Source organism: Cynocephalus volans, chromosome 11 (genome assembly GCF_027409185.1).
Source record: "Cynocephalus volans isolate mCynVol1 chromosome 11, mCynVol1.pri, whole genome shotgun sequence".
Classification (NCBI taxonomy): Eukaryota; Metazoa; Chordata; class Mammalia; order Dermoptera; family Cynocephalidae; genus Cynocephalus; species Cynocephalus volans.
The window spans coordinates 32247525-32259538 of record NC_084470.1 but is presented as its reverse complement, the minus strand read 5'-3'; the positions used below and the strand labels follow the sequence as shown (position 1 = coordinate 32259538).

Genomic DNA, 12014 nt, shown 5'->3' with positions numbered 1-12014 from the left:
AATGATTACAAGATGGCTTCAGTAGGTATAAACATCATATCCTCCCATCAGTACATACCAGGGGAAAGGAAGAAATGAAGATACAAATATTTTTCTATTGCATGTCTCTCCTCTTTTTTCAGAAAAAAGAATTACTTCCAAGAAGCCCCTGCCAAATGATCTCTTTATATCCCACTGGATAGAATGGGTCACATACTCCTACACCAGAAACAGGTTAAGGGTTATGGAGTTAGCACTGGCTTAGAACACTCATAATTTATTCCGTGGGTCGGGTATACTGCTGCCTGCCCAAAATTGAGTTCTTTGGCCTTTAAGTAAGGAAACGGGGGAGGTGACTGGTGAACCTATGGGTATAAGACAGTTTTCACCACCAAGATTGCAGAGATTCAAACTATTAATGACTGTATTCACAGAAAAAAGTAAAGGAATTTGGTTCTTCTTGCTCACATTTTCTGTCTTATTGCTATAAATAAAGGAAAGCAAGTTGAGTGGAATTTTTCAGAAAATGGAATCATACTGACTATAAACTCCTAAACAGGAAACCTAGCCCAACAACCCAGTGATCTGAGTCTGCCATCAATTAGTTATGGGGTCTTGAGCTTATCTCTAGGACTCAGTTTACCCACCTATATAAAGGAAGAAAGATTGGACTAGATAAATTGCTATTAAGTCACTGCTTGTTTTAAGTTTCCATAAGGCTTTAAGTCAGTATCTAAGTCACATATGACAGTTCTCAAACTAAGTGTAACTTTATAGCCAAACTGTAATTCATAGCCAAGCCTTGCACCCTATTGATCCCAAAGAACTAATGTGGCTTACAGAAGAATTTAATTTAAGGGTAACAGAATACCTCGAAGAGATGGAAGCTCAGCATTCACATTTAAGTTTTGACTAATAATTACATTTGGGCACTTTCTTTATGGTGAATCTATCTGGGAAGAATGTTTTGAAGTCAATCTTCCCAAAACAGTATTACTAAGTGGTCTGGGGAGGAATGAGTTCTGAGGTAAAAATAAATTTGAGAGATGCTGGATTAATCACATTTAAATAGATTTCTTTATTACTAGATTTCTTAGAGGATTTATAATACTAAAGTGCATTGTGAATCTAAAAAAGAGATATTCCATCTGCTAACTTTAATTTTGACTGTGAGTCCTTTTCTCATGGAACATTTAATTATTCCCCATTTAAAAAATGATAATATTGCCTTACATTTGTATGGAGTTGGTAAGAATAACAAAGTATTTTTTAAAACATCATCTTTCAGGTATATGAAAACCCTTCCTTCCCCAAACCCTTTTTATTGATTGATTGATTATGCATATTCATGGGGTACAAAGCTGACCATCACCACCTATGCCCAAGATGTGATGGCCAGATCAATACTATCAGCATGTCCATTACCAAAAATTGTGATTATTCCTCATGTCCCACACCCAATTAATGCCCTACCTTCCTCCTCCTCCCCACAAACCTTTTTAAAAGTACTTTTTAACAATTCTGACCCAATTAATTATAAGATGCCAACTTAATAACACTATCCTAGAAATAGAAAATAAACATGTTAAATATACATATGGATTTTACCACACATTCTAATTTGATAAATGTTAAAGGTACAAACATTAGCTTAGCATTATGAAGATACAACATTACAAGCAATGCACTTCTTTATTTCTAGTATTTTAACTTATTTCTCAATGATCACTTTTAGGCCACCTTTGTGAAACATTTCACAGAATCAAGGTTCAGGGAAACATACTTAGAGAAATCTTTAGACTATTTTTCCAAATATGTTATAATAAATTGTAGATGTACTTAAACTCATTTAAAAGAAGAAAGAACAGGTAGATAAGAGTAGAAAAGAGCAGGAAAGTTTTTACTACTCATAAAAATAAGTCAGTCCATGAGGGATTCCAGGCAGGTGTCACTAAAATTGCTGGCAGGACCAAGCTTCCAAATTCTAAAGTAATCTTTGTAGAAACTAAACTGCATAAAAATAGTAATAGGTTTCCATTATTTTGTTAGGCAGCTAGTAATGGATCAGTATTAGGAGAATCATCGTGCTTCCTGAAGCACAGTAGAAATGGTGATAAGAAGGAACACAGAAAAATGTAGGGCTAAACTATCAGGGGAGCAAACCAGTCTCCATGGGTTTAGTAGAGGAGAATAGCCATAAAACCAACAAACAAAAACTTACGAAATATTTGTCACATGTTTGAGTTCACATGGGGGTAAACAAGTCATTGTCCACCAATAAGCATGTCATACCAGAAGTAGCTTCTAAGCCCTTGGAATTTCAAGTATCTTAGTAAAGAAACTTCAAGATATAACTTCGTCCCAATGACTGAGTTGTAAAATAAATGACGAAATATTTGTGAAAAGATACTTGTATTTGCTATTTTACAAAACCCTAAGAAATTGTTATTATAGGGAGGAAAATCAAGTTCTCGAGAACTTTGACCAGGCCATTGGGAGTGTTTAAGGATGCTAAACTATGTGTACATCATGGATGGATGGGAGGAGACATCAAAGATTAGCCAAGCAAAAGGATATAAAACCACAGCAGATTGGCACGTGGACACAGCCAATTTGTCTGTGATTTTCATTTTAAATTCTTTTTCAAGCTAAACAAGTTGTTATTTGCTATTTAATAGTGATTTAATAGACCCTCCCCCCATATGGTTATATGTTTCTAATAAAGAATAATAGCTTTAGTTAAAAAAAAAAAAGTTAAAGATATATTTCCTTGAGTTTGTAGCCTTACCAAGCTACCTAACTAGACAACATTGCCATCTAGTGGCCCAAACATACTACAGCTACCACTTCTGGGGTGGGAGCAGGGGTCCTAAAAGGGCTCTGAAGGGTGTACGCAGTAGATGCAATGTTAATAGTGATGCCAAGCTACACCAAGAGCCACAAACTCATCCAAAGCAAACCTGTGTTGTCACTGGATTAAGGAACCTGCTCTGGCCCCAAAACTTTAACAGCCTCACTAAGAAAAACTACCACCACCATTGACACAAGGTTTTCAATTATTTCCTTTTCTTTGAACGTTTGAGATCTATTTTCACTCCTCTGTTCACCTTCCTGCTTGAAAATATTTTCCAAATATTGTCTCATCTTTACAGTATTTTTCCCTATATCACCATGACCAGGTGAAGAAGCTTGTATCAGTTGCTGATGATGATCAAGAACTTGAGGAGGAGTCAATCTACACCTTAAAGGAGACCCAGAATCTGTCCCAGAATGAGCAAGTGAGAGCTAGACTTGTTTAAACAAGGCGAAGATTTATAGGACAGGAGACTAGAAAAAGGCTTCTAAGATCACAGCAGATACAGATTCAACTGATGTTCCCAATATTCCAGAGATGCAGACTCTTAGCAATAATCCCTTGGGCCTCTTTAATTAAAATCAGGTGCTCATTGCTTCTCCTGATTGACGGGAAGGCTTATGTAACCCTTTGCTTCAGCAACCTGGCCAGTTATGGAAACCAACATCCACATGCTGAAAGGTCACAGAAGGGCATGGAGAAAGAACCATGATCGAGACTGACCACTATCAGAACACCACCGGTGGGTTCTTTCCAAGCCTCATCTCTGACTCTCCATAGTTAAAATCATGAAGGATATGAGAGGACAAACAAATCAGTCATTAAGAGATTTCTAGCCCATTTATGATAAAATAACTATATAATCACTGAACATCAGCTTAGATCTGTTTGAATAAAGGGACAGAGGAAAAGCTGGAAGAGGCACTTTTCAGAAATCCAAATATGTCCTTCTCCAAAATTTGCATCAGAGGCTAAGTCATGTCCATGCAAATGGATCTTAGTTCATATTCATGTCAGAAAATCTGGAACACACTTACTTCCCATAAGCAAATCTCCTAGGAGAGCAGCTGTTGGTCTTACCTATAATAAAAAGAATCTCCACTGCAATGTCACTGACTGTTGTGCTCCGAGTTGTAGACAGGTCATCATTGCCAATAAAGCAGACATTGTAAGGTACAGTCACGGCAACATAAAACGTTGCCAACAAAATAAGCCAGTCCCAGCCAGCTTTAAAAGTGCTAAAATGCAAAAGTATGAATTTGGACTTTTTTGCATCAGAAACTTTATACTCCGGAAATGCTGGTTTATCTACAAAAACATTCTGTGGATAAAGACAAAAAAGAGAGAAAGGAAAAACATTAAAACAAGGATCACACAGCCTTAAACGTGCACTTTTGTGAAGAGACTTGTTCATACTTTCAGTGTCAACATATTCTACAAGTGACTTTTAAAAGTTGACAATGCAAAAAGCAGAGATGTATATACTAAAATCAAGCAGAGATCTTTGTTACAAGTAACAGGGATGTGCAGTGTTTAGTCATAAATGTTATATGAGTAATCCAAATTTTGTTCATTAAAAAATAAAAAGACCTAAAATGTCACCTAAAAACATCCACAGTTGCAAGTATAATTCTATACACATTATAAACACAAAGATATGACAAAGATATGTTTATATGCCTATTGTCATGGGGACATTCTGCATACTTACAGTTTTCGGATGACAGTCATTATCTAAATAATATATTTGCTGATGACAGCAAAAGTACCTTTTTGTTTTTTTTCCAGAAAGAATAGAGATTACCAACATACTATTGTAAACAGCTTTTCACATTTCTTTCAAAATATAACCATGTTGTACACGCATTTTCACATTGGGCTCATTGGTGAAGTTTCAGGTTGGAGTCCTTAACCTCATTACCTTGATTGAAGCAGATGCATTCCTATGTTAGCCAGCCTTTGTTAAGATGGTAAAGTGAGAGACGGTTACTTAAGGGTTACTGTTCAAGTCATGGGAGAAGGATGATGTTCACTGTGCAGCTGATTAAATACAAAAGAATAGCTGAAGTTCTGGATAGATGCAAAAGCACTTCACTTTGAAAGCAGTCCACACTGATGAACAATTTTCCTCATTGCTATGAGACAAAAGGAGGCCTGACAATAGAGTGTGTGGAAATTTGACAAGCCTGTGACCAGATACTTGCAGACCTTGCTTTGACCTCAATTAATGAGAAATACAAGATAGGTAATGGAAACTTAAATTTGAAAGTTAAGTTGAATTAAAAGAACAGTTAAAGTTCTGGAACACATGTTACTTGCAGGTCACTGTTGTTTTTCTTTTTCAGTCATTGAGGGAAGGTCAGATTACTACAGTGTGTTCAGGGAGCCATGAAGCACCCGAGGATTCAAGAAAGGTTCAGAGAGATCAGGAGCACTTAGCTCTTAGTGGTGACTATCAGTGACTGAATAGTTCTGCTGCCTTTATATTAATGCACCTCCTGTCCAGCATCTCTTTTTGGCAGGCATTCCCAGTGCATGTTTCTACTTCCTGCTAATGCTCTCACTCATACAACACAGGCACCTCAGTATGCCAGCACTTCATGGTGGGGCACTGCTGCACTACTTCCAGAAGGTTCTTTGGTGCCCCTCTTCCACTGCATCTGTGTTTCCTCCAACTCCCTGATATTTGACTGCCTCCTTTGCCTCATTCTCTGGTTTCAAGGAACAAGTTCCAAAGGTGGACTTTGGAATAAAACTGAAAAGATAAGATGAAACCTCTGTTGGACTTCTCATTGAAACTCAGGCTGGTGCATAGAATGAAGGAACTGGGGTCCATAAGGAATAATTTCAATGTTGATAAGCACTCATAGTTACAATGGCACACAATGGATTCCAATATAATTTTTTTTCCTAAATATTTACTATAATAAGAAATTATCAGAAGCCATGGGGATATTTCATTTTCTATCCAAATAAGATTTTCCTATCATGTTAGAGAAATTAAAATTTCACCTGGTTTGAGAGAGAAGCCAGGTCTAGAGGTGAGGATTGGGAAACTTCAGAAGCAAAGTATTTTCTTTGGATTATGCTGATTATATGAGGCATTAGTGATGCTGTTGCAAAAGTTCAGCAATACTTTACTCACCTCCACAAATCAGAAAATCAATCACAAGATTTTGTTTTTATAGGTTACTTAAAACATACTATTTAAAATTATTTAAAAAGACACTGAGAATTCAATACATCTCAGGCTTAAATTTTGAAATGTTAACTCAAATCCTGCATACATATTTACATAATAACCTAAATGAAAAAACAGATGTTCCTCTCCTGCCACCACAGTATTGTAAGATTTTACCAAAAACCTTTTCAATGGAAGAAAATTTCTTACAATTTAAAAAAAAAGAAAATTATACAATTGTAAAATTGTGCTTTTAGCAGGATACTTCTAAAGGGGGTTTATAACCCTCAAACATATGGAGCTTGCCTAAGGAATAATACAACCAACTAGCCTAGATTTTAGGTATATATTTATTATTAATTTCGAAGCATATTTCTTTAGTACCAATCATGATTTAGCTGTTTAGCCTCTACCCTATGAATTATTGAAACACAAGTTAACTCCAATGCATAATGAAGGTAACTGTTTTCTAAACTATTTTTGCAATATTTCTTTGAAACTATCATCTGAATGAGCCAGGGGGTAGGAAAACATTTCTACAGTCACTACACCAGGTGACCCAAGTGCAGCATGTATCTTGGGTGACCACTAGCACAGTCCCCTGCTGGTAATACTCTGGCATTTGTAGCACTCTCCTTTCATGCTCCCAAGGCTCTCCTGTGACCTTTACAACTTCTTTGTGTGTTGAAAATATTTGCATCATCCTAGTCTCATTTAATAGACAGATTAACAAATCAAGGAAGGCAGAAAAAAAAAAAAAAACCACCTTTTCCAAGATGTACCAGGTCAAGTCAGAGCCAGCACTACAGGGCCTTGCATTCTGATTCCCAAACCTTGCTAACAGCCTGACGAGTTCATTTGACTATGGTTGAAACTTATATTCTGGTTCCACAGAACTTTATCTGAGAAGTAATAATGTAGGAGTCAGGAGCACAGTGGCTTTGAGTCAGAAGATTTAGGGCTGGGTCCCACAGCTGCCTCTTCTACTCTTGAGATTGTTGAATAAGTTGTTTTTTTTCCATCATTAAAATGGGACTAATAAAAACTATACCTTGTGCTGGCTTGTAAGAATTAAATAATACAATGCCATAGAAAGAATTTGTAAATAGCAAAGCACTATAAAAATATTAAGAATTCTTTTTCGTGTGTGCAAATGTTATTACAGCCAGAATTCCTCAAAGATTGAATGTTTAGCCAATGAGCTATCCAGATCATTTGCACTTCTTCTTTCTCCCTTCTTGCTCTCTGTCTTTTATCCACTCTACTCTGTTCTCTCAGAAAGGGGATAGTGAACAGGGCCAGTCCTGATTCCACACTTTGCTTTCAGAAGTAAGATGTTACTTGTAGTATCAGAGTGACTGTGTTGATTAGACCTTGGTTGTTACTATGTATTATTTTAATGCTCCACCTTGATGTTTGTACTTCTTAAATAAATAGCAATTAAGCAAATTAGCTAAGCAATGGGAGTTATGACTTTTTTAAAAATCAGATTCTTAAGTAGTTTTGTACTTTGTTGAATCTAAAGGGGAAAATAGCAAGCTCAGCAAATGCATTTTAAAGCTCACTGCTTGCTACATTTAAATGATTCTTGACTAAAAGCTAGAAGCTAAAAGCTTTCAGCATTGCAGAATCTCTGGATTCATATAGATACTCTGCTGGTTGTCTTGCATAGAATCAAGCCCAGATGTGGTTACCTTTGTTTCTTCCTAGAACTTGTTTACTGTCACTAAGGCTGACTTGGGAAATGAAGAGAGAAGCAAATAGCAACCAGTGGAAGGATCCATAGATCGAGTGGTATGCACTGTTTCAGTCTCTGCCTGGACTCTCTCAGGAAATCAGTGTGACACTAAGGCACAGACATCCCTAGAAAAACTTTATATTAAGTCATTGGCAAGTTAGACCCTGAGTATCTTACTCTTCCACCCATAGTCACACCCCTCCCTTGTTCTAATGATTGTGCAATGCAAATTAATGATATTAACATCATTTGAAAAATATCTTTGAGTATTTACACCTAAACACATATCGTCCTGGGTTTCCAATGAGACCCAATCCTGAAGGATGTGTGTCATGTACAAGTGCAAAGAATAACTCTTTATAGGCAGTTATTCGCTGTGGCTTTGGACAGATGTTTCAGGAAGCGATCCTACTCTAATTTACTAAAAGTGCAACTTTTTACAAAACTGTGTGATGTATGGCATATAATTTCAAATCCAACATTTCACTGTGTAAAATTTCCAACTGTGTTTTGTATAAAATGTAATTTTTTTTAAGTGGAGTAGTTACTCATTTGTTTATAGTCTCCCTGGATAAAAGCACTAAGTGAAATTGGATAATGTGCAAAATAGATGGAACTAAAATTAAAGTTGAGCAATTTTAACCAACAGACTATGAATGTATTATGTGACTTACTGCATCATCTCATTTCACAAAATGTAACCAGTATGTCCCCATTTTCAGTCACCATAGTACTATCTTGTACTGCACTGCAATAATATTCTAATCTCTATGCTGTGATAACACTGTGATTAAGCACTTTTATTACAGAAATGCCTCATGACTGCTGACCTTTTTTAGTGTGTTATTTATAGGCAAGCACAAGCCAAAGTGGAAAAAAAAAAATCTAGGAAAGCCAATAAATGAATAATTGGAGCGTTTCTTTAGCGAGTTAAACATTGCCACCAGGGAAAACTCTAGCATTCATAGTGTACACTCATACCACCTACATTATTTATTTTCAATTTGTTCTTTTCTCTTCTTTGCAGATGCCCAGAGATGTGATAAAAGACCGCTCGGCTCCGTCTCCGGGCTGAGTCAAAGTGGGTCCCTGCTCTTGATCTTCCTTTGGCTTTGTCTGGGGGAAAATAAAACTCATTAGACACCAATGAATGCATCATTTCACACCAAGAATGTCAAGTTTTGACAGTTCTCTTTTAAGAGCACATAGTACATGTTTTTTAACACCTAAAATTATCTGCTGGCTCCTAGTGATATTTAGTTTAATTTTAGTTCTTTACAATTTTAGGTATTTTTATAATTATATTGATTGCATTAATTTTAAAATTTAAAGAAACATATCTTTAAGAATAGGAGCTGTCGAATAATTCAGAAAATCATTAAAGAGTATTATTCCCGCCTTCCTGCTATTCCACACTCATATCACTAATTCTACTCTCAAGACTTAAAAAAAAAAAAATTTCTTTCCAGAAAAATTTCTAATACATATCCTATATCTACATTTATAATTTATGTTTCTTTGCATAAGTATAAGTTTACAGTAAAAACTGCTTACATATTACCTTTTTTACATTAAAATAACTTGTAAATCATGCTAAATCTGCACAGTATAGTTCCCTCCCATTCTCTTTGATGGCTAATAGCATACTGTGTTTCGGATATAACTAGCCTTGTTAATTTTACTATTTCCCTATCATGAGCATTTAGTTTTATCCTGGATTTCAAAAATAAAAAATCTGTGTAGACAATCTTGCAATGAAAATTCTTAATGTCTAGAGCTTTGAGTTTGTTCAGTAAATAATTACTAGCAGAGGGTATGTACATTTTAGATCTTCGTGTGCATGTTCCAAGTTTTATTTCAGTAATTTACACTCTCATCAAGTAAATGGATGAGCCTGCTAGTAATTTTCATAATTGCCAAAATTATGAAATATCAAATGTGTTGCCTCACATTTTGATAGTTGAAAAATTCTAAAAATCATGAATGTGGATGAACATGCTTTAAATATTTATTGTCCATTTGTATCTATTTTTCTGAGATTAGTACTTTCAATTTATTTGTAATAATTCTTGGTATACTAAAGTAATTGTGATTTTCTTATATATGCTGCCAAAAATGTTCCCAAATTGTTACTTGACTTTGGAACTTATTTATGCAGTATAAAAACTTTTAATTTTTATGTTGCCAGACTTATCAGTCTGTCTATGTCATCTAGACATTATGTCCTACATAGTCATACTGCTGTCACATAAGTTATTTTTAAAAATCTACCCATTTTTCATCCAATAACTTTATGCTTTTACTTTTAAAACTTCTCACATTTAAGTCTTTAATTAAACTTTATTTTAGAAAAATGAAGTAAGAATCAAGAATCCAGCTATATTCTTTTCTTCTCTCTCTCTCTCTCTTTTTTCTTTCTTTTTTTTTTTTGGCAGCTGACTAGTAAGAGGATCTGAACCCTTGACCTTGGTGGTATAGTACCAAGCTGAGCTAACTGGCCAGCCTATTATTTTCTTTCTAAAGAGCTATTGTCCAGAAGAAATAGATAAAGTGGTTACATTACATTAAGAAATATTTAATCTTTATTTGGTCAATAAATCAACATACAATTTCATTCTAAAGAATTTTTATCTATATTACAATGATCATAAAATATAAAAAATTAAAAACTATTATTTATCTTAGCTTCATAATCAAATCTCTCTAGTATTGTGAAGCTCTCTGATTTCTCTCTTCTATAAAAATAATTTGGTTTGGGTGCTATGCTGAGGAAGCCTTATTACAATTATTGATGGCTACTGTGTGCCAGGCTCTCTTCTAGATCCTCAGTACTTATTATTTAAATTAATCCCAATAACTACCCTGTGAGAGAAGTATTATTATCCTCCATTTACAGATGAGAAAACTAAAGGTCTACTAACGTAGTATGGTCACACAGCATGTGAAGCCAGATTGGTCTAGAGTCCCTACTTCTTCTGCACTCAGCAGCAAGTCCCTTAATAACTTCAGTCCGTGTGCAGGACCACTGCTTTGTTTTGAGTGTTACATAGACTAATGTGTATCACAGTCCCTGCCCTTCTGAATTTGGACTCCAAGTCTTTCAAGGACTTTAATGACTCCCTATTCCCATGCCACCCTGAGATCCTTTAATGACCAGCAAACAGGATGTTTAATTCACTGCCCAAGTCTAATCGGATGTTACAGTATTTTTTAAATTTTCCACCTTTTACTGCATACCCAGAAAGAATGTTTAAAATAAAATATGCTACATTACTACAGACTTGAATCACTAAAAACAGATTTAAAAACACAAAGGATAACATCAAAAGGAGCACTTTTCAGAAACTCATGGCTGAGAAAAGAACATTTCATTGTGTTGCTAACAGTTAAGATCATGTTTTCATGTGTTAAATTTTTTGGTCCACACAGAACTCTTGTAAATTGAATTTGAAAATCTAATTATTAATCCAGCAGGGAGTAATCTTAAATATATTTAAATTTGAAAGCAGTCAGAGTTTTAGACAATATCTACAGGAATTTAGTAGGAATGGCCAGTAGGTCAGCAGGCTGCTTATACAATATCAGTTTGCTTCAAAATGCCAACTGAAATTATAATGCTAACTACAAAATGGACTAGACTAGATATTTATGAGTCAGTAAGCCAATTCCCTTTTCAGTGAAGAAATCTAATTAATAGCTGAGGTTTTTCCATCTCAAACAGAGCCATCTTATTGTCTTTAAAAAGGGCCCCTCAAAGAGAAATGTCAAAGAAACCTATTTGTCTTGATCTTGGCTCTAAATGGAAGAAAAAGAAAAGTTTTCTTTGAAAATTTGTGTTCACAAGTAAATCCTTATGCAAAATTGGGGCTGAAAGTCATTCCACTCATGTGATCTAAAATCTCCCAAGCTGAGGAATTAATTTAAAATGGTACTGGTTGGTGCTCCCAACTGAAAAATCACAAATAGAATATGGAGCACCTTATTCTTTAAAAAAAAAAAGATATACAAATATTCATTACAGCATGAATATTTACAAAATATTCATTACATCAATATTTATAAATTGAGTATATATGCAAACACATTAATATATACATATATATGTAATATACACATGTGGATTTGCGTGTATAACTAGAAACAAGCCAAATGTCCATAAACAACAAAAAAAGTTCAAAAATTGAGGTATAGTCATGACATAGACTATTACAATTCCATTAAACTGAACTTTTGTGAAAATTAAATGGAAAATAAATGAAATA

At 34.9% G+C, this 12014-nt stretch overlaps 1 protein-coding gene across 1 annotated transcript in view; it reads right to left on the bottom strand.

Moving 5' to 3' along the window:
- The window catches only part of KCNH8 (potassium voltage-gated channel subfamily H member 8), a 375230-nt gene that overhangs the window by 155958 nt on the left and 207258 nt on the right, over positions 1-12014 (bottom strand). Inside the window, exons 4-5 of the mRNA XM_063115036.1 lie at positions 8741-8868; positions 3914-4154 (exon numbers count right to left, since the gene is read on the bottom strand). Coding sequence (XP_062971106.1) covers positions 3914-4154; positions 8741-8868 — 369 coding nt within the window. The remainder of the gene's footprint in view (positions 1-3913; positions 4155-8740; positions 8869-12014) is intronic.